This window comes from Psammomys obesus, unplaced genomic scaffold, assembly GCF_907164565.1.
Source record: "Psammomys obesus unplaced genomic scaffold, mPsaObe1.curated_primary_1811, whole genome shotgun sequence".
Lineage (NCBI taxonomy): Eukaryota > Metazoa > Chordata > Mammalia > Rodentia > Muridae > Psammomys > Psammomys obesus.
The window spans coordinates 13,009,371-13,037,155 of NW_026596117.1; the positions used below are offsets into that span (position 1 = coordinate 13,009,371).

The window sequence follows — 27,785 nt, forward strand, 5'->3', positions numbered from 1 at the left end:
CACACACACACACACACACACACACACACACACACACACACACACACCGCGCTGGACGATGTCCAGGCCCCGGGGTGCTGCTGGCCTTAAACCTGCAGGGAGAAGGGGGCTGGGGGACCGCGGGACACCTAACCTGAGGCTGCCCCTGGCTCCAGGTGACAGTGTGCTCCCGAGGAAAGCAAGTTAACTCTATGGAAATTTTGAGTAGACTGCGGCAGCCGCTTCCTTGGCCCTTTCTTTATTCCTCCCCGTCTCGTGCCTTCAAGTCTCCACCTAGCCTTTGCGGCACTGAGACTAAAATGTTCGTTTTTACCGCTTTTCATCTTTGGCTTTGTTTTCCTCCCACTCGGTGCGATCCTCGCGCTGACTTCCAGGTACAAGCCTGTGTTGTGTGGGAACTTAAGGGGCCTTCCTACGAGCCATGCCACCACCCTTGTCCTGTTGCTTTCTGTGTCAGGATCTTGTTTGGGGAGGTCAGGACCTGTATTGCTATTCAAAGGAAACTTAGCTTTTGTTCCTTACACGAAATTGCCTTTAAAACGGAGTTTCCGCAGTGATAAGATTTCCTAGTTGGAGAATTGTTTGTCATGCTAGCACTAGGACCTGAATTTGGATCCCCAGTATTGACGTAAAAAAAAAAAAAAAAAAAAGCCAAGGGACTCCCCTGGAACTTGCTGGTCAATAATAACTTAGCTTCAAGTTCAGGGAAAGGATCCTGTCTCAAAAAATAACGAGAAGAGATTGAAAGAACATCTGGACATCTGGCCTTCCACATGTAAGTACACAGAGAGAGAGAGAGACAGAGACAGAGAAAGAAACAGAGGCCAAGAGATACGCAGAGAGAGCAGCGTTTACTGGTGGCATGCTAAAACACTTTGTTCTCCTAAGTGGCAAAGCACTTCCTTGTCCATTTACTCAGCATCCACTAACCCAAGTAGCCTTTGCTCTCATATCTGGACACTGAAGGCAGGTTCCTACACTAGGAAGCAGTGAGGCCAGGCTTGCCTGTGCCGTGCCAATACTAGCATGCATTCTCTCTGGGCAGGCCAGAATTATTTTCCTGTACAAGTGCTTCATGTCCAGTTTGCCGAAAACACACAGAAGATGCAGAAATCCTCACAGTTCTGTCAACTTATAAATAAACGTAACAAACTCAAATACAGAATAGAAGAGGAAAAGCACTGACCCGAATTTCCCCCTAATCCCAACCAAGGTTTTAGTTATACTTACTTCAACACAGAGGGGATCTCGACCCTCAACTTTTTCAGCACTACTAGCTCAGTGCGATAACACCTACACGGTATCATGACCATGGCTATTGCAAGGGAGGGCTCAGCACACACTGAGACACCGCGGAAGAGTGAGGTACGGTCCGTCCTGGCAGCTACCCTCCAGCATCTCAGAAGAATGACATCGTACAGCATGAATACAGCGCCCAGGATGAGTGATGTGGAAATGGACCCTTTTCACACCTTAACAGCATTTACTGGATTTCCACGGTGACCCACCCATCCACTTCAAGCATAAGGTGAAGTCAGGCCGGCTTCCTGCTCCTAGGATCACACAGTAGCAAGAGACAGACATAGCAACCACATCTCAGGTAAAGCAGTAATAGGACAACAATACAACTATGGATACAGCGATTCCTCCTCCCCTTACCTCCTTCCTTGTCTTCTTGGAAGAAGGTGACATTCAGAGCCATCTCTGTAAGGATGGAGGAGTCTACCAGGAAGAGACAAGAAAGTGGATGCACAGAAATGCAGCCACAGGGTGAGAAATGGTAGGGTCCACTGTGAGTACAGAGTCAGAGACAAGCCAAGAACAGTCCTGGATTTGGTTATGGTGAACCTTGCATCTCAAGAGATGAATGTTTATTTCATAGGCAGTGGGAAGGCAGCCAGGGCTATAAACAGAATTGGATCTCTTACACATCATATGGGAGGTCCTACAGGAGGTATTGTACGGTGAGTGTTAAAGCAGATCTGTCAGAGGCATTTTATATTCAGTGGGAAAAAAAAAAAAAAACGGTATCCAGTCATCAAAGCTATATGGTATTTATTATTTGGTTCCTACTGTGATCAGGACTTGAAGTAATATGTAATGCTAAACTTCACTCCGTTTGTAAGGAGCATACAGTCTACTTAGGAGAAAACTATGTTAAAAGCAAAATAATGCAAGATAAAATATTAGGTATCAAGTGGGTATGGGTATCACAGTGAGTTGGCCTAATGCCAGTTAAAATAAGAGACATTGCCAAGCACACAGCCCCCTCCAAATATTTCAGAAGGGGTAAAAAAGGCTTCAACGACATTGCCAAGCACACAGCCCCCTCCAAATATTTCAGAAGGGGTAAAAAAGGCTTCAACTAATAGCATTAGACATTTCTCACACCAGCCAGGCGGTTGTGGCGCACTCCTCGGAAGAAGAGGCAGATGGATCTCTGAGTTGGAGGCCAGCCTGGTTTACACAGTGAGTTCCAGGACAGGCAGGGCTACACAGAGAAATTCAGTTTCAAAAAAAAAAAAAAAAAGACTCACACTACCGTTATGGTTAAACGAATGAATTGGTTCTCTTTCTTAAAAGACAGATTGGGGGTTGCAGTGATTGTTAAGAAGGTGGACCTGAGTTCAGTTCCCTGCAACCGTTTGGTGGCTCATAATTGTAACTCCAGTCACAGGGAATCGAACACCCTCTTCTGACCTCCACTAGCACCACACATGCAGGTGGTGCGCATACATATCTGCAGGCAAAATATTCATAATAGCAAACCTTTAAAAAGGAAGAAAACAAAACCAGCAACAAGAAAACAAACGGGCAATGAACAGCTGGGTGTCCTGTCAGTAATGCATCAGCAATGAGGAGTCCAAGGAAAGCAGATCTTCAGAAAAATCAGTTACAAAGTACCTATGTGAAGACAGGTTTAGGGAAAGCAAGGTGGGGCTTCTTCTCATCTTAGAGCCTGAAATGTCAGGCAGCTCTGGAAGACAGTTAAAGTGTCACTATTGTGTGTGATTGAGACACAGCCCTTCAACACACTGCACACTGAAACTCGACACACGATTAGAGCCAGTACCTCACACGACCGGCCAGAACGTCAGAAGCCTCTGAAGTAAATTATGTGACATTTGATGAGCTCTTGGGGACACAAAAGAATATGTCTGTCAAGAAAAAAAAAAAAAAAAAAAAAAAAGGAAAAGACCAGAGCACAGTGAACAGTGAAGCACAGGAATCCGGGATCAGTCAAAGCCGTGTTCTCGAAGTTGATAAATGGGGTCGGAGCCAAGCTATCACACAGACACTGTCCATTCCCAAACCTGTGAGTTGTAATTTGTTCTAGAGATGAAGCCAAGGCGGTTTCAGCAGTTGGAGAAGAAGACAGGGGCAGGCAAATGACCACACGGGTACAGCTCAAAATCAGACATGAGAAGGGGGAAAGATTAAGAGACATTTGTATGTGACGGAGTATTTAAATTTCACAGCCATCCTCAGAAGTGGGCGGAGCGGCCAAGTGACAGTTGGGTGGGTTTCAAAAGCAAAACGACCCAGCACCTGGAGAAAAAAGGCTCAGTCAAAAATCCCCCTGAGGTGGGCATGGTACTTCCTAGAAGCTATTTGCGACCCGAGGAACAGTTCTTGAAAGTTGGATGCTACTCTCTCTATTGTAGTTTTCTTCTCTGGCTTGTCGGACCACAGAGCAACCAGTGTGCATCGGCTACCTGCAACTCTTGAGTTGTCTCCCTGGTGCTTGCTGTGTGCCAAGTTAGGCTCCCAAGGACCAATAAAGTCAGCCCATCTTCGGGTGGACCGACAATCTGTCTTAAAGGAGGGGCGCCAAACTTGACCTCCCAGTCCTCCCGGGGGACTGGTTTGGTTTAAGCTGCCTAACTTCTTTCCGTTGGTCTGCACCCACGCCTCGCCCACGAGTCCTCTCGATGACACTGCTCCCTCGCAATTCCAAACAGCTCGGAATGCGGCAGCATCCCAAGATGGGGGCGCGGGGTGGGGGGCTGGTGGAAGGGAAAGGCATGTTTTGGATTCTGTGCGCATCCTTTCCAAAAAACAAAACAAAACAAAACAAAACTTAAGGAAGTCCCAGAGCGCGTGCGAGCTCTGCCGCATCCACCCAACCCGAAGTCGCTCGCGCTCGCGAGTGACCCGCCTGGGTGGATCTGATTCTGCAGACAACTTTACCCACTCTGGAATTCTTGGTGAGGGGGGCGGGGGGAGTGACGGGGGCGTGGCCGGGCGTGGCCAGCGAGGGCGTGAGCCCCACCCCCGTGCCAGAGCGCAAGCGCGGGCTGCGGCGGGCCAAGATGGCGGCGGCGGCGGCGGCGGCGGCGGCGACCGAGCAGGTCTGTGAGCCCGCGGCGGCCGAGGGCTGCTGGGGAAGCGGGGTGACCGGGTCGACTCCACGGAGGGCGGGCACAAGGGCTAGGGGGCCGGCGGCGGCGGGGCGGGGCGGGGCGGGGCGGCAGGGCGGGGCGGCGGGAGCTGTCCGCCGCCGAGATGCTGGCGGAGGCCGGGCGGGGACCCCGGGCAGCGGCTCCGGGCCGGCGAGGGGAGCTGTCCCCTTCGGCGGGAGCGACTCGGGCCACCGGCCTGCGGAGCCTGCGCCTGGACGTGCCTCTCCGCGGCCAGAAACCACGCGGATAAAAATAACGTCAGCTGGACGTTACCAGCCAAGTCGTGGTCAGCTGTTGCCTGGAGTGGATCGTGGCCAGGTCTTTTTTTTTTTTTTTTTTTTTTCTGCCGTGCCCCCGTGTGCCCAGATTTCCCCGCCCACTTTGGTTACGCGGAGATTTAGACACCAATATAAAAGTGACTCGACTCGTGTCTAGAGGGTTTAAGGTTACTTCTAAGAAATGCATCATCGAACGTTTGCTGGTCTTCCTTGTAAGCCTAAGCAGTTGAAAGGCTTCCCCTCAGATATCAAGCTGTTCTTGACATGCATATACACACGTGTATGTGTGTGAAATGTGTGACTAACATCCCCGTGCATGTACTTGCCAACGTGACCTATTCTAATAAAAAACTGTTTTTAGTCACTTCTTTAATATTTCCTTTAAAAATAACCGGTAAGATGGTTTCTTTAGAAGCCCCATTCTTCACCATCATTGGGGTCGGGGGTGAGCGAAGTTGGCAATATTCAATTGACTTTAGGGGATATTTTCTCAGGTGGCTAACATTTTAGAGACAGACCTGTTAGGTCTATGTTCCTGGATGGCTCATTCTAAGGGATTACAAAAAGATATCTGCTACACAGACATCGGAAGTCAACTGTGACAACAGGCAAAGCCCAGACTCGCAACAAAATAAAAAGGAATAAGTGAAGCTGAAAGGAGACAAAGTGGGCCTGTTGGGACTGAAGCCGTTCCTTGGCTTTCCTACTTTACCTCTTAACTAAATCAGCCTCTGAGTTAGAGGAGGGGTTCTTCTGTGCATGGGTTTTGATGCTCTGAGGTTCCATTCTGACCACTAAAAGTCAGTCACCTGCTCACTTGGCTACCCTAACCAGAGCGGGACTAACTGAAGGGAGCTAAGGAAAAACACACTTTCGGCTTAATGACCTGGTTTCCTCAACCTTATATTTGAACAGGAAGAGTTGCTTTTGTGCTTGGGGTCCCACTAATTATGTAATCTCTTCTGTTTGGGAGTCATTGTCGGCCCCGCTGTGTCACAATCACTGGGTCCTAGCAGTTCTGCCTCTTAAGGCTTCTCCCCACAGCTTCATCTCCGAAGGAGCAATGTCCGTATCTCCCTCCCCCGCTCTTCTATTCCAGCTCTTCTCACTTGGGGCATAGTTTTGCTTCAGCGTAAATGTCTTCAGTAGGGGCGTCCTGGCAAGATGGCACAGTGGGTAAAGGTGCTGGACATACACAGCCTGGCAACTTCAGTTCCTTCAGTTCAGAACCCACCTGGTGAAATGAGAGGGCCGACTCCCAGAAGCTGTCCTCTGACCTCACACACACACACACACACACACACACACACACACACACGCACATACACACACACATGCACACTCACTAAACAGAAGAATAAAGAAGAGGACAAGGGGGAAGGTTAGAAGGAGATTTGGGGGAAGGAGGAGGAAGAGAAAGAGAAGGAAGATTAGGAAGAGGAAGGGGAGGAAGAGGAAGATGAGGCCCATTGCTACCAACAACACCACCGTACTTCCCCAGTGAACCCAGGATAAAGTTCATCTTCCATACAGTAGTGCTTTTATTGTTTGCCACATTTCCACTTCATTTTCCTTCGCCTTCTGTATATCTATCCCACCTTGGTTCGTTTCCTCATTACCTCAAACCTCCATTGCTACATTATCTACAGGAGCCTGCTTACATCTGTACCGAATTCGTATAACACTTAGCATGAAACACATGTCATTTGTACCCAGAAACGTCCACTGTCATCCAGTTAAACAGAATGTAAGACTAAAGCCTACACCCTACTAAGAACTATATTGACCTGGCTCTACTTTTCACCTTTCTGCTCCCCCCTTGCCAGCTATGGCCCTCCCGCTGCTCGCATTTTCTAATCTCCAGCGTGTCTCCCCTCTCCCATTTGACCTCTGCAGCATGTATTACCTAGACTACAGATCTGGGCACCCTGACATACACATCACATGGACTACATAACACACGACGGGGGTCCATAACCTGAAAAGTAGGATTAGGTCGTTCTTCCTTATGTTCCAACTTACTGTGACAGTGTTTAGGCATATAGCTCTTAGTACGTGCCTTCTACAGCAAGTGAACTGTCTCAGAGCTCTGGGAAAATAGTGAAATGTAGTCAGTAACCATTTCTGTTGGTCCTTTTATATTTGTAGTACATAAGATGATTGTTTCATGTCACCCATAATCAAGGTCAGAAGTTCTCAAGTTTTATTTATCCCAGATTCTATTTACACACTTAACTATCTGTTGTATTTACCATCTTAGAAATCAAAACTGAGAAATTGTAAAAAGATAGGAAAGCCTGAGCAAGCATTTCATTAACTCTTAGAATGATGATGTCATGATGTCATCATAAATGGTAACATGGCCTCTGAAAACAGCATTATTCATTCAAAAGAGTAAAAAAAAAATCTTATTGTTATTTTTACAATGTGTCCGACATTTCAGACCCTGAAGAGAGTTCAGTTGACATTCTCCTGAAACAAACAAACTCATGCAACTTCCCTGGGCACTTTGAAAATTACTGATCTAGAATAATATTTGTTTTAATCTGTAACTGTGATAATCATTCCAAATTCTTTCCATATACATAAAAAATGTATAAGTAAAGATTTAATATGTCATTGCTAAAAATGTTATCACCCACTGCAATATATATGTGCGCATGTGTGTTCACCAACTCTGCCCAGACATGAGCTGTACCCACATCAACAATAGGAGGGGCTGAAAGCGGAGAGAAGATGTGCTATATGACAGCAGCCCTGGCACCTGCAACTCAACATGGCTTGCACTTATTTGCAGAACATCTACCAACAACCAGTTCAGCTTTCTTTAATCATGGATTTGCATTTAATGGGTGCAGCAAAAGATAGCATAGCTGTTCCAACTTGTTTTTTTTTTTTTGTTTTTGTTTTAAGCAAAGTTCCAATGGGCCAGTGAAGAAATCCATGCGGGAGAAGGCTGTAGAGCGAAGGAACGTCAACAAAGAACACAATAGCAACTTTAAAGCTGGGTATATTCCTATTGATGAAGACCGTCTCCATAAGACTGGGTTGAGAGGGAGAAAGGGCAACTTGGCCATCTGCGTGATTATCCTCCTCTTTATCCTGGCCATCATCAACCTGCTGGTGAGCATGCGGGGCTGAGTATTTCCTGTTAAACTACCTTGGGGGATTTTTCCATCTTTTCAATGAGATCATGGATTTTGCTTATGTACTGTGTTCTCGGATAGTCTTGTCTTCTGCTTTTCTATACGTTTTACCTTCCATTGGACTTTTGTTAGTTCTTCAACATTAAAAAACCTAATAGGCTTCTCTTTCCAGCCTCACAAAAATACAGGAACAAAACTGAAGAAAGCCTGGGAAGATAATATACCTGTATAGTAATCTCATCTAGCAAACACTGATGATTGTCCCTTTAAAGGAGCTGTCTTCAATAAAGGGTCCGTAAGCTCAGTAGAGGAGAGCTTCACTGTGACTTTACTGCCCTTTCTCTCCCCCCCAAAAAATACAATTTCATTCAGTGTTTTCTACATGTTGTTTGTACAGCGTAAGTGCTCTGATGGCACTGAAAGTCTGTGTCTTATAGTCTCAGCCCCCAGTGTCAAGCTGAAGGCTGTGTCGGACTGCCAGGACTGTGAAGTGAGGCCCTGTCTCGGAAGGAAGAAGGAAGGAAGGAAGGAAGGAAGGAAGGAAGGAAGGAAGGAAGGAAGGAAGGAAGGAAGGAAGGAAGGAAGGAGGGAAAGAAAGAAAGAGAGAGAGAGAGAAAGAAAGAAAGAAAGAAAGAAAGAAAGAAAGAAAGAAAGAAGAAAGAAAGAGAAAGGAAGAAAGAAAAGGGAAGAAAGGAAAATAGAAAGAAAGATAGGAAGGAAAGGAAAATTCTCTAGAAAAAGTTGAAACCATTCTGGGTCCAGTGTGATATATTTTAAAAGAGAAGGCAGCAGAATAAGGGAGAGACAGACAGACAGATCACACTTAATTTTCTTAAATTTTACAGTGATCGTGTATAAATCAAGAAAAGATTCAGAACTTTTCTAAAGGGGTGAAAAATGTGTTGTGTAGGAAAAATGTAATCACAGAGTGACCCTGGACCTGTTGCAAGTATTAGAAACATCAAGACAATAAGGCCATTCCCTTCAGAGGTCATGTCTCAGAAACATGTGTCTAGACAGACTGTCCCACAAACATGAGGGATATAGAGACTGTCTAATCATACGCATGCACCGAACATGTTTGCTTCTAAGGGAGCCTCTGCCCTACCAAAAGAAAGGACTGAAGCTAGAACTACCAAGATGGGGATACAGGAAGCCAGGCATCTCGTGTGGGAGAAAACCTGAGAGGGAAGGAAAGTTCACAGGTCCATTGTGGGGGTGGCCCAGAGGCTGCCCAGTCCTGGATGGGGCAGGAAGACCAGGGCCAGGAAAATTAAACAGAAGAGAAAAACAGAGCTGACACTGTCTGAGCAGCTCGAGTTGCAGAACATTTATTTCCTGAGAGATATGCAGAAATATAGAACTGTTTGAGATTTAGTTCAATTATCAAATGAAAGAAAATATTGAACTATGAAGACATAAACATTTAAAAAAGAATTAATAGTGTTTGGTATGATGGCAAATAATACTTACATAGTCATAATCAGTAACTACTGAACACAGATTTAACCAAATCTGTTTGGAGTTGGAAGAGAAAAGACAAAACAGTGAGCTCAAATTCTTATCTGCTACAATAGGAAATAAGCAGATAGAACCTTCAATCAGTAAAGGAAGAAATACAATATACATTTCTTAGAAATAGGGAGATCGACTCCAGTGGAATTGCTAAAATTTCATCTAAAATTGCTGAACATGGTTGATTGTTCTTAGGGAGCAAGATGAGGCAAGAACAGGAAAAAGTAACACTTCCATTTATTATGGACCTTCTAGCACGTTTGGTTCTTGATTGTGTTTAGTACTTTAAGGTGTGTGTGTGTGTGTGTGTGTGTGTGTGTGTGTGTGTGTGTGTATTTCTCTAAGACCACCACCAATAGTGTGTTTATCTCACTGATTAAACATGTTAAGAGACTTTACACATTTGCACATGATCATCCCTGTTCGCCTCCATGTGTATGTAGTGTGTGCCCAGTAACAGCAGACATGTCTCTCTTTCAGATTACACTTGTCATCTGGGCTGTGATCCGCATTGGGCCAAATGGCTGTGACAGCATGGAGTTTCACGAGAGCGGTCTGCTGCGGTTCAAGCAAGTGTCTGACATGGGCGTCATCCATCCGCTTTACAAGAGCACGGTGGGAGGAAGGCGGAATGAAAACCTGGTCATCACTGGCAACAACCAGCCAGTAAGTTCCCATTCTTCAGGACGTGTGGATGGTAGAGGAGTGTGGACAACAAACCTACAGTTGAGTGCTAGAAATTGCCATCCTCTTTTTAAAAAATGAGCACTACATACACAAACGTATCCACATTCATAAATACTCAACAGTCAGTAATATTGTTGTCCTCATAATCTTACTAGAGTTAGGCCCTTCCTAGTCTAGACATTTTCCCTGTAGAAGCACTGGCTGACATTAAGGTTACATAGATCACTCTTTTCTCTTTCCCATGACAATGTCATTGTAAAGGCCCCTTTTTAGGTCAGAAAGCCCAGATTCCGGGAATCAGGAAGAGAAGTGCTTGCTCGGTGGCAGACAAGACCCGGTAGCTTTTAACTGAATGAAGCCTCAAGGATGTTTCCTACCTCCCTTCGTGGCCATCTCAGGCCCCAGCCACATTCCCTCTGACCTGTGTTGTTGGACAGTGGTTGTTGAACAAGCAGAGGAGTGTACAAACCTTCATTTTAAAGTTATGTTATCCAGGGCTGGAGAGATGGCTCAGAGGTTAGGAGCACTGTCTGCGCTTTCTGAGGTCCTGAGTTCAATTCCCAGCAACCACATGGTGGCTCACAACCATCTATAATGAGATCTGATGCCCTTTTCTGGGTTGCAGGCACTGTAAACGTAATAAATAAATAAATCCTTTAAAAAAATAAATAAAGTTATATTATCCAAAGTCTGATTGATGGCCAGGTACAGTTCAAAGAGTTTAAAATTTGGCTCTTACTGCCATTTTAGCTTTTTATCCTTACTATGTCCTAGTGTTCTTAAAAATAATAGTCCTTATGAATTTCTTGTAGCATTCTGTGAAAACATACTCATAATAAAGCATTTTTTTTAGATTGTTTTTCAGCAAGGGACAACCAAGCTGAGTGTAGAAAAGAACAAAACCTCCATCACCAGTGACATTGGGATGCAATTTTTTGACCCAAGGACACAAAATGTCTTATTCAGCACAGACTATGAGACTCATGAGTTTCATCTGCCAAGTGGAGTGAAAAGTTTGAATGTTCAGAAAGCATCAACTGAAAGGGTATGAGTCATTCCTTCAGCATCCTTAACAGGGAATTTGTGAGCAGCTACTCCCTGGGAGGAGGGGTGGATTTGGGCCCCCTGAAAACATGACCTCCAGACCATCAGAAGGCTGCTTCTTGCCTTGACCTTATGCATGCTCACACGTTAAAAGCCTTCTCTTTATAAAACTGCCCTTTATAGTCCAGAGTTGAAACTTTCACTTCTCTGCGGATTCTCTCATTAACCAACAAACTCTTTTCAGCGTGTGCTTTCATTTTTAGATTACCAGCAATGCTACCAGTGACTTAAATATCAAAGTGGATGGGCGTGCAATTGTGCGTGGCAATGAAGGCGTGTTCATCATGGGCAAAACCATTGAATTTCACATGGGTGGTAACGTGGAGTTAAAGGCTGTGAGTATTCTTTTCTGTATGAATTTAAGAAATTACTTTGGCATAGAATATAATTACATGTGAAATAATATGTAATTATTGAAAATGACTTGTCAAGATTAGATGATCCAAGTGGATAGTGAAATGAAAGAAAGTTATACAATAATGTGTAAAAATATCTCATTTCCTTCAGAACACTTATAAAATATCATTTCTTTCAGAAAAGCTTATAAAATCTGGAAGGATATAGTAAAAGTTTAACAATATTTAGCTAAAAGTGATAGAAAAATGGGTGATTTGATTTTTACTTCTGCTTGTTTATGTGTTCTATGTTGTTTTAAAAGGAGACAAAATAAAACCCAAACAGACCCTCCCAGAGTTTTAGGAGATGAAAGCATTTGTCCCCAGAAGTAGCTGGTATTGGTGAAGTTAAGTCATTACTATTTGTTTCTGAGTTTTGTGTCCAAGGCTATGAGGAGAACAGTAAGTGAATGGGGACACGTGTTTTCATCTGACACCTGTGAGCTGCAAAAGAGAAAGAGTCAGTCTTCACCGTGACATTTGCCTCATCTTCACAGATTTTATCTGAGCTTCAGTCTCCTACTTCACACTGAGGGGCCATAGCCTGCACCCATCTTACTAGCTCGAAGTTCCAGCCAGAATCGGGTGCTCCCATGTGCCTCTGGGCACTTGGCCCATGCTGCGTGCCTAGGGCTAAGAAAATTTGTATAACCAGGCACCACATGACAAAAGCAGCCTTAAGTGTGAGCACTTAGAGGTCATTCTCCCCTTTAAGAAAAATCAGCTTTATAGTTCTTAGAAATAATAAACTTTAGAAAGAAAAGTAGTTGTTTCACTTTGACAGATGCTTAATCCCATCTCCAGATGATAAAGATGAACATGAGCTATAGCTCTTGCCAAAGGCATCACAGCTACCCTGAGGAGTTTCCCCCTGTACTATGACAGGGATTCTCAGAGCAATGACAAGCAGCCACTACTAAAGATTGCAATTGGCATGAAAGATCAGAGGAAGGAGGTCCAAGCCCTTTGGGTAGAAAACATGTGTAAGTTACCTGAACTTTTCATTCTGCCCACCAGAAAATTCTAGTCCCATTCTGCCTTGTCAATGGGACAAATCTTAAAATACTCTGAGATAGATACATACTAGTTTTTAGTATTGAAAAGATACTTAGCTTTGTACATCAGATATCAGTAGTTTGATTCCGAGCATAAGCTAATAATTAGCAATAATTTTATCAAACTACTTTTTAAATTTTATGTATAATTGACATGTGATACTCATGTGTATAGGGCACAGCGTAAGCTTTGACATATGTGCACATGATCAGATTTGAGCCATCAGCACGTTATCTCAGGCCTTTACCTCAGGCTCTCAGGTAAGGGACATTCAAAATTACCTCTCCTATCTATTTCTAAACAAGCAAATTCTGTTAACTTCAGTCAACCGATGCTACAATGTATTGAACACTTTTTAAGAAATATGTTCAAGAAAGTAAAATCAAATGACCACAAGATGGCAGCATAGAAACAAAATTTGAAACCAATCCCTTACCACTGCATTTCTTACATGCAACTTGTATTTCCAAGTAATGTTGAGTGCTTTATTCTGAAAATTGGGTTGTTTGCCAGGAAAATCTACGTAGAGATTCCAAAATAAATCAAATAAGCTCAGAAATATGAAGTGGTTCTGTTCCAAGCTTTTCAGAACCTGTTGAGCCTGTACATGGCAGCAGCCATTTCTGGCACTTCACAGCGAGCTTCCATGGCTTTGAGCCCCTCCCTAAAGTGGTGCTCCCCATGCTCACAGCCTCTGCATGGGCCGTTCCTGTTAATTAGGAATCCCTAATCCAGCTGCCTGCTTCCCTTCCCCACCTCCACACCCACAGGCACCTGACGTCCAACAAGTATAAAATCTTGACGCCCTGTCTCCTCAACAAACACGCATTTCTGTCGGAGCTCTGCCCAACACCCACTGACAAAGCTCCGCTCCCCCTGCGGGGCCTGGCTGCTTCTCACCACCTTGGTGTGCGTGCTGAGACTGGGACTGCCTGGATTGCTGCAGCAGCCTAGTGCCTACCCCCACTTTGCTGTTTATCCATTAGAGATGAGCCGCTTCTCTACCCACAAGCCAGTAGCCAGTGACATTTTTTACAAGACAGGGTCTCACCAGTACCCCAGGCTAGCCCGGACTGAAATCCTCCCGCTCCTCCAGTGCTGGGTCAGAATGCTGGGGTGTAGATTCATGTCACAGCACCTGCCTCAGAGGGACCTTTTAAAGAAGATCCTACCACTCACCACTCCATGTGCTTCCCTTCTAATTTCAGATAAAACCCTAACCCTGTTCCCCAGTCTTACAGGCCTGTCCCTCATTATTTCTTTGTCTCACATCCTACTGGTACCCCCTTCCCTTGGCCTCCGGGCTTCTACCCTGCACTCCTTCTATAAGGCTTCACCGAGGGCCCTTTCAGTCAGTGTCCTCCACCTGGGTACCCTTCCCTGGTGACCTGCATGCCCCACTCCCTCCCTCCATTTCGGTTGGAATGCAGCGTCTTCAGGGAGACTTTCTCTGGCCACCTTGCGTAAAATACAGTCCTCAACCACATACCTGCTGCTTCCCTGCTTGTCTTCCCTTGTAGCATTCACCCCTCCCATGCCCTATAGACTCTCCTGTTTGCTGGTTTAGCATCTGCCTCACTCCACTAAATGGCACTATAGAGGAATGTGCCCATTGCCCATTTGTTCACAGTCATATCCCCAGCACCTAGAATGGTGTCTGGCATGGGACAGTCTTTAGTAATTATTTGTTAAATAGGAAGGAAGGAGAGACAGGAGGAGGGAGAGAAGCAGAAACTTACTGGTCCCTTGGGAGGTCAAGATGGCTTAGTTGGAGAAAGGCTTCCAAACAAGCGTGAGGACCTGAGTTCAGAACCCTCGCACCTACATAAAGAGCCAGGCTTGGCAGTGGCACCTGCCTATAATCCTGGTACTGAGAATGTAGAGGCAGGTGGATCAGACAGCTCATGTTCTGAGCTCCAGATTAAGTAAGAGAGAGAGAGAGAGCTCTCCACAAAAGCTATGAGAGAGAGCTGTTGACAAGGACACACGTTTGACCTCAAGCTCTGCATGTGCATAGGCGTTCTTGCTCTCATACATACTCAGGGTCTTAAGGGCCTACAATATGAGAATGAATCTGTAGCTATGACTTTAAATAAGAAACCCTCAGTATCTTTGAAAGCCTGGTCTAACAAAATATATAGTTTTAATATTTAATTGAATTTCTATTAATTAAAATTAATTTCGTGTAAGAGAAAAATACTTGTCTTTTTTCCCTCAATAACAACATCAATCAGTAACCAAAATTCTCTGGAGCCAAAGAGTGAAAATCATCCAAGACTTTGTCACCATCAGCCACACTGTGCGCAGGATGTGGTTTTGACTAATGGCTGCAAGCTCTGTTGCAGGCTTGTTGATGCACAGTGGAAGCTGACTAATGGAAGAGTTGCCTTTGGAATCCTGCGTGTGCTTTGGTTTTGCTGTGGCCACAGTTGTTTTACTGGCGACCTCACTCTCTCACTGCCGCCACTTTCTCTTTATATTTCATCAGACTCGTCTGGTTTTATAACTTTCTTCTGTGCCTGTTTGCGGTGGTAATGTAACCCTATTCTTGTCCTCACAGGAAAACAGCATCATCCTTAATGGCACCGTGATGGTCAGCCCAACACGCCTGCCCAGTTCCTCCAGCGGCGACCAGTCAGGGAGTGGTGACTGGGTACGCTACAAGCTCTGCATGTGTGCAGACGGCACGCTCTTCAAAGTGCAAGTAACAGGCCACAACATGGGCTGCCAGGTCGCAGACAACCCTTGTGGAAACACTCACTAGAAGGTCCATCCTCAGGGCTCGGTATGTTCAGATCTCAGCTGGACCCTTCCTTTGTAAGAATGCATGTGAACCATGTTTTTACAGGGTTTGCCATAACTTGTAATTCTTTTATCTGGAGAGTACCACTGTCTCGATTACATACTTTCCATACTTAAGGGGTTTTTGAGTGCCTAAATCCTAATGTTTTATTAAGTTGCACTGATACTCAAGTGACAGTCCTCTAAAATGATTAAGAGAAGTTAATAAAGTCAAAACTATTTGAAGTGTTTTTAACATTCTACTGTCTCTTGTCTAAAGGACGAGGGCTGAAGCAGTTAGGCCTCACCGTAAGCGTTGGCCGTTTCTAATGGGGAGAGATCCTCTAGAGATGTTTGGAGGCACAGCATCGCTGCCTGTGCTCTGTCTTTTCAAGGGGAAGGCACAGATTTTTAATGCATTAACCCAAAGCCACATTTTCACAAACAAGTCATTAAAAACTTTCCATCTACGAGCTTATAAGAAACTATGTTTCCTTAGTTTTGCACTAAAGAAAATACTCTCTCATGGTATGTTTACTTGAAATAATAATATGTATAGGTATTTGCAGTGTGTAGACCTTAAAACATAATCACAGCACTTATGGTTAGCAGTAACAGGAGCTGTCATCTTGCCATGCTGTCCTGGGCACTTTATGCTGATCTCTGTAACTCCAAGTGCATCTCTTTAAGTAAGGGCTTCGCTCCCAGCCTCACCCATGAGGAAACCAAAGGACAGAGAAACCAAGGAAGCTGCTCCATCCGCAAAGTGAAGGATGGACTCTGAGTTGGAAGTCGTGCATGTGTCCAACCCAGGTCAACCCGATTCCAAGTGTGTTTCTGCCTTTTTTATTATCTACACTGAATTTTCAACCACTTAAAACTCTCAACGGATGGAAAAAGCCTAATTGTACTTTACCTAATAGGTAAAAATCAAGCATGTGTGCTACTCTAATTAAAATACTAATCTGTTAGCAAAACATGACCAATCACTGTCAGTTCTCAAACTGTCTTGAACTAGTTCCAAGCTGTCATTCACTAGACAAATCTGCTTGGTCTGCTTGTCACACGGGAGCATCCGAATGAGTTATAGAGAGGCTGGAATACTTTTCCCTAAGCTCTGTGAAGTTCAGTGAAAAGTGGGAGGGTCGGCCTCAATAGGCCCTGCCACCCCTATGTGTTTCCTCCAGCGCCCCGCACCAGCAGCACCCTTTGCAAGTGTCCTGTGCCTAGAAACTAGCGTACACTGGAATAAAGAGTGCTAATGCAGGGCATGATGCAGGTCATTTTAGCTAGGTATAAAACTTTTATCTCTGCCCCCTCATCTCACTGTCTCATTTTAATTATTTACAGCTGATTCTTAGCATATTTTATACTTGATTTGAAAGGAGTTTCCTGGCATTGCTAAAACACACAAGATCAGAGACCCACAATACATAGCTCTAAAGTAGACAGTCGGGAGATATCGTGGGTCTAGCTACACAGAAGCACATTTGTATTCTGCCATGGTCACTTAGAAATGTGTGCATAAGAAAATCAATGTATAAAGCAATTTGTGTTCAGTATTGTCACAATTCTGTTAAAGGGAAAACTAAATACTGTATAGATTGTACACTAAGTTAAGAATTAACTTGAGACCTGAAACTGAGTGCAGATTTTAGATGTAAAGAAAGTGATTTATACCTTATATATTCAAGTATCATTTAATAACTAAATAGTGCTCAGAAAAAAAAAATCAAGTTTGGAATTCTCATTTCCACATCTGTGTATTTTTAAATTGTACACTGTTACATGTTTTATTTAAACTTGTTTTGAGAATTTCTTTAAATAAATATTTTTACTAATCCACAGAACACTATATTACAAAGTATTATTTCCTAAATGCAATTCATGAAAAAAATGTATTTTTACATTTTCTTGGGAAGCACTTGTGTTTGATACATCTCCACCGAGCGCTTTGATGCTTTGTGAAACTGGTGGTTACCAGGTGCGGCATGTTAGAGCGCCCAGCAAGCAAACCCACTGACACACTGACCTGGAAGCTGTGCCGAGAAGCGGAGCCTGGTGCACAGTGAAGCCGCACTGCTCACGAAGGCCGCCAGGGGGCGAACCCCTGCTCCTGTGTTCATTCCTGTTTTGAATGTACCATACTGAGAGGACTTAGAGCAGCGCGGGGGAACAGACCCAGGGAGGAAAACAGAGGCACATTTATTTAAGCAGAGACAGTATTCTAGAGGTGGACACCAGTGCAAAGAGACAGAAGAAATAAACATAAGATTCCTCAGAGACAAGGCAGCAGGGAAAATGCACCATCTGAAGCAGGAGCTGGTCGCTGTTACATGCAGTCTTTCAAAACATGCTTAATTGGCAATCTTTTTGCATTGTGACAGAAGTAAAGTAAACTTTGTGTGGTGGTTTTGATGATGGAAGGTAGAATTTCTGCGTGGTTTTTATGACTTTTTTAAGGGGGGTTAGAATTACTGTGGTAAACTTGAAGAGGAGACCATTGAAGTGTTGTTCATTCTAATCTTCGGAGTGATGTTCAATGGGGGCAAAGGTTATAAGTTGTGCCACACAAAAATGAACCTATAATGTGTTTCAGATTGATGACCTCTGTTTACAATAAAATTCTGTGAGCTCTGCTGTCAGTCTCTTGATGACTCTGTTAATGAGCTTCTTCTATGTTAGCACAAGCACACAGATTCTAAATACAGCTGGAGCCTGGGGGCATCAGACCTGTGGGTATGAGAGGAGGAGAAGTAGAAAGCTGCGCTTTCCCAGGTTAGATAGTCTCTCCTTCTGTGCCTTACAAAAGCTTCTCCCCAATGGCCCGGGGAAGAGTGTGCACTCACTAAGGAAGGAGCCAGGAGATGAAAGGGTGGGGGCTGGCTGCAGAGCTGGGTAGGAGGGGCGGAGCCTCAAGGGCACAGACCTCAAGTCCCCACATAGCTGGATCAGCTGGAGACAGACCAGCTGGGAACTACCCAAGGACCCTAAGGTAGGCCTCAGGAGCAGTCCTGTCCTCTCCAGTACTTACTGGAAGAGCCTCACTGGTTTTGTTCCCTTTTTCCTACTTCTTATGGAAGAATTAATCATCTTTTTTTCTACTTCAGTTTTTCCTATTACCATCTCTGTCTCGCTGTGATATCCTCACGTCCCCAGTTATTTCTGAGTGCTTCCTCACACTTCAATTTGAATAAATCTAGTGAAAGGCTTACGTTTTGCTCAATTATTTGTACTTTCCTCTGGAGTTCTCTGGTTTGTTTTTGTTTTTGTGAGGGTTTTGGGGGTGGGGAGTGTCACACAGACATTTGTAATCTAAATAATGTTTCTTAACATTAATACTTTTAATTTTAGATATAAAATTATCCTAATCTTCCTGTTTGCATGCAAATCTATTCATATACCAATGTCTTCACTTTGAAAAGGGCCAGACTATAAAAATATTTCATTTATATCACTTTTTTAGAATGTATTTTTCTACCACATTTTTTTCTTCACTGTTACAAAGGAATGTACATATTTATGATTGCTGTATTTTTTTTGTTACTATTACATTAGCTTGGCATCCAGTTGTATGTACAGTGATTGCAGCTTTAGTGTCAAAACAAATATCTCTCTGACTAGGAAAACGAATTCAGTTTCTGGTATTCCGTAAGGGACATATTATAAATTACTCCTTGCTGTAGGTAGGGCACCTTTGCAGTTTACGTACCTAAATTTAAATGCCCTCTGAGATATGGGAGAATTGACCTTGCATAAAGCAAAAGTTTAGAAGTTGCTGTGCAAATGGCCTTCATTCTGTGCGCTCATTCGTGCAGAAAGCATAGCCCAGTGACAGACTCCAGAGCGTTAAGACTGAGACATGGGAGAGGGGAGATACTTGCCCCCTGTTTTGCTCTGTGTTTGGAATACCCAAAGCAGGGCACTAACAGTGTGTGACGGCATTGACATTCCGTCAAACTGAATGGTACTAAATCCATCCATTCACTGTTTACGGAAAGCATTGTGAAAGCGAAGACAAAGTATTGGCTAATATAAGAAAGGAAGAGAGGTTCAGACTGTAGGAATTGAGATGAGGCTTGATGAATGTGCAAGATTCAGACTGAAGAGGGGGAAGGCACTGATCGTGCTGAGGAAAAGCTCATTGTACCATGAGATAGACATACACAGCCCTTGCCCAGTTAACCCACTTGAATTTACCAAACGTAGCTCATCAGGCTAGCTACATTATAGGAAGTTTTAAATGCAATCTTGGGAATTTGCACTGGACAATTAAAGGAACACTTCAAAACTACAAAGGAGGAAAATGCATAAGAGAAATGACAATGGAGCTAGGAGGAGAGGGGAAGCAAGGGCAGGAAGCTCAGGAAAGCTATTCTAGTACTTCAGCTTTAACAGTAACTCAGATAGGTGGCTTGAGGCCAGGAAGTAATGGGTGACTTGAGGCTGAGAAAGCTTGTCATTTGTACTCTGCTTTTGTCTTCACAGAGTTTAGCATAAAGCAAATCTCAAGAATCCATTTTCCCACCTGTTATAGCTGCTTTCCTGTGTGCATGCAGCCTTTGTAACTTGAACACCTTTGTTTCAAAACCTACATTTGCTCAAGAATGAGGTGAAAATGACTTGGGGTTTCTGTATTCTATGGCATCTTCATAGCTTGAGGGCAAACGTCCTTCTCATGATCATTTTTATTTATTTTGAGCATAGTTAAAAGCTTTCAAAATTATGTGAAAAGTAGCATATGCCATGCAGATCTAAAAAAAAAAAAAAAAAAAAAAAGCCATGTAGATAAAGCTTATGGTTCTAGTCAAGTTTATGTCTGTTCTGTGAATTGTACTTTCTATTCATATTAGAGGTTCACAATTTAATTTGAGTGTCATAAACTACATGGCAAGGTTCTAGATAAGCATAGCAGACTTTGCCCCATGCTGGTGTCTGGCGACGGCAGCAGAGAAAAAGGGCTTTTACGTAAGTAAGTTGGACTCACTAGAAAGCAGACCGCAGGCTGGAAGGTACTGGAGATCAGAGGTGAGGCTCTGTGTAAATGTGTATTTTCTACAAAATGTACATACATGCTGTTTTAATCTACAGTTACAACTTTTGGGTAGCTACCTTAGAAACCCAGTTTCTAAGAAGCCAAATGTTCATGTCAGTTGATAATTAAAGATGTGTTCTAACTCTTAAATTGGAAATGAAATTTCCTGCTTTTTATTTGCTGTTTGCTTTTGCGTTGTCATTTTGAACAAGTCGATTTGTTTACCTTTTCCAGGCATTATGAAAGACCTCTACGTCAGAGTTACTACCATAGTTATAGTTGTAAGTCTTTGCTTTACAAGAACAGCGACAAACCCATCAAGAAAAAGCAGTATTGCTCTCAATTCCGAGTACCAGTGGGATGGGTATCTCCTGGCAAACTGTTGGCCTTCTCCAAGACACTCCTCACAGAGAGCAGACACCATGGAGGTGAGCCTCCATTTCCTTCAAGCCCTCTCCCAGTCTTACACAAAAGGAGAGTGGCAAATAAGACATCTGGACCTCAGGAACCACCGCATATCAAAAACGACCCTCAGGCCTTGGGCACATGTACATGCTCTGGAGACGCTTAAGCTCAGCGACAACACCATCCGCTGCCTCTTGCTGGGTCTGCCCCCGCCCCGCTCCTCCCAGCAAAAGCGCCCCAGAAGCAGCTCCCACCGCGGATGCCCCCGGGGAAAGGTGCTGATTCTTCAAAGAAATCCACTCAGTGCTACTCCTAAAGGTGAGCACTTTTAAAGAACGGGGGAGACAGAGAAACAGGGTGTGGGGAACTGGTGTCTTATGTCAACAAGAGTTCTGTGCTCCTGTTCAGTTTCAAGGGAGAGGCTGAAAAAGCAAAGCGGTTTGACCGAGCAAACACAGAAAAGGCGGTTCCAGGTGGCATTGCCTGACAGAGCAGAATTTGCACTTAGGGCAGCGTAACGTCCCTCTTTTTCCGTTCACATTAATATTGTATGAGTTTGTCAAGAAACGCCAGGACTTATCTAGGTGCTAGATAATAATCTGATATATTTAGGTTTTTTTGAATTGTTTGTTTGTTTGGTTGGTTGGTTCTTTGGTTGTTTGGTTTATGTTTTGTGTTTTGAGATAGGGTCTCACTTTGTAGCCCAGGCTGGCCTGGAACTCTTTATGTAAACTGGGCTACTCTCAAAGATCTGTCTGCCTCTGCCTCCCAAGTGCTGGGATTAAACATGAGTGCCACCACGCCTGGCTAAGCTATCTCTTTTGTTATATATATTTTTTAATATGGGAAAGCACTGAGAAATAATGGATACAGATATTTTAAATATATAACATAATTTAAATTAAGTATGTTACTGTAGTTATAATTTTTTTTTCTTCTTGGAACACATTTTGCCTTTTTAGTTGTCCCCAAAATGTAGATCAGGAGTATCCCTACATTATATATTCTGTATGTAAGACTTCCTACTATGAAACCAAAAATCCGAATTCCTTGCTGCAGCGGGGCCCACCTTCAGTTTTCTGGACCAGCGGAGTTTCTGACTCTGAGCCCCAAGAAGGGTGTTTGCATGCGGTGCATACAACGTTCTTATACTAGCCCTCCTTCTCCCCGTTCTCCTTGTTCCCCAGCTGGAGTGTCAGAGCAGCAGGGTGTGTGTACTCGGCCCTCACCCTCTGCTACTCAGAATATCTCTTCCCAGTCCTTCAGTTTGGGTCCCTCTGTGGGTCTTCAAAGAAGTGAGGAGAAATCTGACTCTCCCCCCTGAGGACAGATGTGTTCTCCAGAGGGCTGATTCCAGTGTAATTTCACTCCAGGGCCAAAGGCCCAAAATGGAGACAGGCTTCTTTCTGAGGTTAAACTTCTGCCTTCGAGAATGTAAGGAGGGAAATGGTAACGTTGCAGAGGAAACCACAGAAAACAAAATGAGCCAGGCCTGCATCTGGAATTCTGTTAGAACTCTGGCAAATGATGCCATCCAAAGAGGAAGGGAGTGGACAGCGAAAGTTCAGGTAACGTGTAGATCTGATTTGATATCGCAGTCATTTTGTCCAGTTTGTGGTGTTGTCGTGTGTGTGATCTGAGCTCACTGTTTACAGTCAACATACATTTAAAGTTTGCCCCAGTTTGGATGCCCTACAATACTCCCTTGCCATTCTGTGATTCTAGCTATGGCTGAGGACACAACCTTGAACTCCTTTTGGGAAGGAAGGAGTTGGTGAGAGTTGCTGCCTGGGACATGCCCCAACTTCTGACCTGTCCTTCCCTCTTTGACTCTTCTGCTCAAGTCTGTCTAAGGATACTGTCTAGGTGATGCAGGCGCTCCCTGACCTATACCCATAAACCCATCACAGGTCACATACCATAAGTCAGAAGTGCATTTAAATACGCCTGCTGGAGTTTCAGTATTAAATGATTCCCTGGCAAAGGCTCATGCATTTGAACACATCAGCCCTTAGCTGATGTCACTGCTTGGGGAAGTTCCAGGAACTTTAGAAGAAGAAAACATCTTACTGGAGGATGCACGGCACTGGGGGCAGATGCTGGCCCCCTTGCCGTCCTCTCTCTGTTTCTAAGCTTGGATTCAATGAAATCTGCCAGCTGCCTGCTCCTGTACCACGCCTTCCCAGCCACAATGGAACTGCGAGCCAAACTCATTTTATCCGAAGATATTTTATCACAACAGAAGAGAAACTAAACCCAGCACCTGATCTGCTAGGCTCAGCCCACCCCCACACAGACATTCTCAGAACACATTAGCTGGCAGCTAGAAGAAAACCATGGAACACAAAGTCCGTTTTCTGATAAAATGTTGGGTAGGTGTGAGCCAGTTGTTGTGTGAGCACTGTTTCATACCACTGTGAAGAAAAAAACAAAGTAACTCACTCCATCCTAAATCAAAGACTCCATGTGCTTTATTCCAATTGTGAGGCTTCAATGGGAAAAGATCCCTCGTGTCACTGCATTGCAGTAAGTCAGGCAAGGTACGTGGTGGCAATTCAAAGACGTAAAGGTAGTCTGGAAGCCTGGGAGTGATTTGCAAATATTAGTTTTCATTGCTCTCTTGGACCACATTGAGAACAACAGTATACTTAGAAACAAATGATTAATTTGCTTCCCTCTAAATCTCAAGCTGTCTTTTAAAATGTTAAATGGTTATTGCCATGGATGGGATCCATAACCCAGCATAAATCATGAGCAGAGTCGTGCGTGTCTACTTAGACCTGCTTCACTCCTCTGGAACAATAATAAACTAGAAACACCCCAGAAGGCAGCTAGCCATTCAGCACACCCAGCTTCACAACTCACGACTGTGTCTTTAAACACTGGCCGTTCATATGACGCCCGAAGAAGCCTATTTTTATAAAAGTGAAATGTCACATTGACAAATCCACTGTCAGGAAATCTCATGTGTTGAGTCAGCGGTGACGTCGCCAATAAGCTTTGTGTTGAGGAAATGCCCTTGTTGGGTGCTGGTCAAGACAAACAAGAAGCAGGATGTGAATCTCACCTTAATGACAGCTCCGCCTCCCACCCATAACTTTGGAATATTAGTAGCTTTAAATCAGAATATACATACATACATATATACATGTATATATGTGTACATACATATATACATACATATATATACATGCATATATACATATATATGTGTGTGTGTATATATATATATAAAACTGCGACATAGTACCTGAGATGAACAGCTTAAAAAGAGGAAAGCATTCTGTCATAGTTTCAGTCTGTGGCAGTTGTCTCTTGCTCTGGGGCCTGTTTTGAGCTGTACGTCATGACAGGAGCATGTGATAGAAGACACATCTAACCTCATGGTATCGGGCAGTGAGAGAGCAAGAATTCCCAGTCCAACAGTCCCTGTCAGGGCATTCCCAGTGGCCTCAGACCTCCTGGTGGGCACCATCTCTTCAGGGTCTCACTGCTCCAAACTGGGGACTAAGCCTTGTAACACATGTCATCTTGGGGACACATACCCAGGCCACAGCGATCAGTACTTTAGACGTCTAAAGCAATGGGATCACCTCTAAGTCCTTCATCAGGCGGTAGTTCAGTATTTCACAGAGAACCTGGAAATGTCCTGGGACAAACGCCTTGCTGTGCTTCTGCTCAGGTAGACAAGTCAGACTGGTACCCTCACATGAACCCACCAAGTTTCAGAAACCAGAGGGATGCGTTAGAGACGAGGTCATATGGTACCTGACATTCGAAATGAACAGAATTGAGAAAGAAAGAAAATCCAGTGTCTTATTAAACAAAGTTTTTTTTTTTTAATTCTTTTACCTACAGGGATTGCCGTTGGATTATAGAAATACAAATAACCACTGTTCTCAAAATCAATTCATTTTAGAAAATGAATTGAAATAAAATAGATGACATTAACTTAAGAGCCAAGACTTTAAGTCACACGCCTTGATCCCAATAAGGGATAGCATTTTGAATAAAATGTCTCACCCTGGACCATTTTTTGGGGGGGAGAGAAGGGGTTCAAGACAGGGTTTCTCTGTGCAGCCTTGGCTGTCCTGGATTCACTCTGTAGACCAGGCTGGCCTCAAACTTACAGAAAACCATCTGCATCTGCCTCACTGAGTGCTGGGATTATAGGCATTCACCACTGTTCCCAGCTACTACTCCAATTCTTAATACTCAGAACTTGAAGCCATAACTCCAGAATGACCTTGTGCTATGTTATCTGATGATCACCGTTGGGAAGGCATACAGAAGTTCATAGTTCAAAGACAGTGTTTACTAAGGTGGTGGCTGGGTGGACTATCTCTGCCCTTTTTACTTACTGACCCCAATATGATAATTTCTGGGAAATAATAAGACTGGCTCTGACCTTTAAAATATTGGATAATTAAATTCCCTTCATAGCCTGTGTGAGCCTGAGAATGAAGTTCCATAGTTAATTCTATTTCCACGAAGTCACTGCAGAATTTTCCTTTCAGCACTGGATTCTCCTCTTTTGAAACATAGAGTTTAACGCTGTGGGATACCCCAGGGCCAACCAGAACAGCACAACTTAGGTCTGCTTGGCTACCCATCATCAGTGGCTCAAATAAAAAACACATTTCCCCCATTTAGAAGTGTAGCCTGGAAACATCAATGGGCCACTCAAATCCCCTAACTCCATCTTGGGAGACCTTAAGTAGTCATGGTCATTTGTAAAGATCATACCAGGACCCTGGTAAAACAAAATTTTAGTCGTCTAAAGTTGGAAGAAGTTCATGCTACTAAGTTCCATATATAGAAAAAAAGTTTACCCTTCTTGGAAAATCTTGTGTTGGCTTGAGGGAAGTTGATAAAATGTCTTACATTACTCTGTTTCCCTTAAACAACTCACTTAACATTAAGAAAGTCCTATCTCCAAGAATAATGAGTATACAGGATCAGCAAAGCTCATAGACACCGTGTAAAGGCCAGAATACACAGTGATGTCATAGAAAGTCCCTCAGCACTGTTAGTTCCCTTTGGTGCTGTTGGAGCAACCTGCAACTCTTACTGTGGTGCCCACCCCATTCTTTTTCTTCATTGTCACTTCTCTGATTTCACATACAGTAGAATAAAAGTTACTCTGATTGTCTGCAAATGTTTAGAGTCTGTATGACAGCATTTGTCAACTGGAATGCTGCCATGTTCACATTTGTGCGGGTCTTTAGAGGCTCCTGCTCTTCCCTGTTCTCAGCAATCTTGGACCTGTACTCAGATCCCGTGAAGCAAGCCATCACCAATATCCGAGATATGATGTAGCCATCACCGCTGGTGTTTCTTCATACTTTTGTGTACTCATCTTTCCCATTCATCTCAGCATCCCCTCAACCCCGGCAACACTGGCTTCTCTCCTGGTATTGTAAGCTCACTTGAGCTTTCTGTACATTCATATGAATTGGATCATATAACATAGATGGTCCTTGACTTATGGTGGTTCAATGTCAATGACTCTTCAGTTTTACAATGGTGACGAAACAATGCACATTCAGTAGAAACTGTACTTTGCAGTTTGTTCTCGGTCCCCTGGGGCCTTTGATACATAGTTCTGCATGATACTGGACAGTGGCAGAGTCGCTGCCAGGCACTCTTGGTCATGAGAATAAACAGCCAATGACTCTGTGTATAGCATTATTAAGCTAGGATATTTGGTAAGTTATATGAAAGGCATTTTTGACATATATTTTCAGTCAATGAAAGATTTGTTGAAATGTAAAAGTATTTGTACACCAGGGAGCATCTATATGTACTTTTTTTGTTTTAGTCCAGCATCTTTATTTCATTTTGATGTTTACTTACAATGTTATATATATTAAACCTCTGCAACTTTTTTATTGCTGAGTATAAGTCCATCATTTCCCTTTTGATTGATAGGCTATTATGGGAGAGGGGTTAAATGCTGCAGTGAAGTTGGATGGAGAGAGATAAGCTACTAGGTAAACAGTAACTAAAAGAAAAGCGTGTGTGTGTGTGTGTGTGTGTGTGATGCATATGTTGACTCCAGGTATTTTCCTCTATTGCTTTTCATCTTAATGTGTTATTTGCATATGCATGTGGTATGCATGCATGTATGTGAATGCATGCTCATATTATGTGTGAGCACACACATGCATGAGTCCATATGCACATGTATGAGTATGCAGGTAAAGACCAAAGTTTAACACGATTGTTCTAATTTTGTTGTTGTTGCTTTGGTAAAATAGTCTGACCAAAAGTAACCTGGTAAAACGGGTTTATTTGACTTCCAAGTCACGTTCCATCATTGAAGGAAGTCTGGGTAGGAACTTGAGACAGAAATTTGAATGAAGGAACCATGGAGGAATGCTGCTTGCTGGCTCGCTTGAAGGCTCATACTTCTCTAGCTTTCTTACACATCCCAAAATCACCTGGCCAGAATATGGTGCTGCCCAGAATGGGCTGGACCGTCCTATATCAATCAAGATGATCCTTCATAGACCTGTCCACCACCAACCCGACATGCTGTGGGTTATCAGTATTTATTATTGATTTATCTTTTAGTTAAGCAGCGGTTATTCCTAAACCAGCTGTATACCCAAATCACCACATAGAGACTAGGATTTATTTAATTAACCTAGAGCACAATGCTGGGTAATAGTTACTCCAAGCCCGCATAGCTTTCTCCCATTCAGATTTCACCCATTATACTTGCTTTTAGTTCTATCTTAGATTCAGTTTATCGCTCATGACTCTAAGTCCTCTCCTGCCAATCCCTGCTCTCCGACCCTCCTACTCGCTTCCTTCTCCTCCCCTCTGGACCTGGATGTCCCACCCAATTCTCTCCATTGCTCAGCATTGGTTGTTTTTTTATTGAAAATACAGAGAACAAAATGGTGGCATGTTTACACAAACATGAGACAGGTGATGCTTAGAATAAGCATCACAAGGCAATGTCTGGATTGAAA

General features: G+C 43.7%; 2 protein-coding genes across 4 annotated transcripts in view; both read left to right on the plus strand.

Annotated features, from left to right (window-relative positions):
* Positions 1–4,307: 4,307 nt before the first annotated feature.
* Positions 4,308–18,005, plus strand: Sgcb (sarcoglycan beta). Its single transcript, XM_055629261.1, has 6 exons — positions 4,308–4,352; positions 7,595–7,804; positions 9,823–10,008; positions 10,883–11,074; positions 11,337–11,468; positions 15,145–18,005. The coding sequence occupies exons 1-6, from the start codon at positions 4,314–4,316 to the stop codon at positions 15,346–15,348; spliced, it is 963 nt and encodes a 320-aa protein (XP_055485236.1). The 5' UTR covers positions 4,308–4,313; the 3' UTR covers positions 15,349–18,005.
* The window catches only part of Lrrc66 (leucine rich repeat containing 66), a 28,746-nt gene continuing 16,284 nt past the window's right edge, over positions 15,324–27,785 (plus strand). Inside the window, exons 1-2 of one of the 3 annotated variants that reach the window (XM_055629259.1) lie at positions 15,324–15,369; positions 20,635–21,123. In XM_055629259.1, the coding sequence (XP_055485234.1) occupies positions 20,640–21,123 (484 nt within the window). In that variant the 5' untranslated portion in view covers positions 15,324–15,369; positions 20,635–20,639. Of the gene's footprint in view, positions 15,370–18,315; positions 18,361–20,342; positions 20,394–20,634; positions 21,124–27,785 lie in introns of those variants that run through there. The other 2 variants (XM_055629260.1, XM_055629258.1) reach the window with 2 other exon arrangements.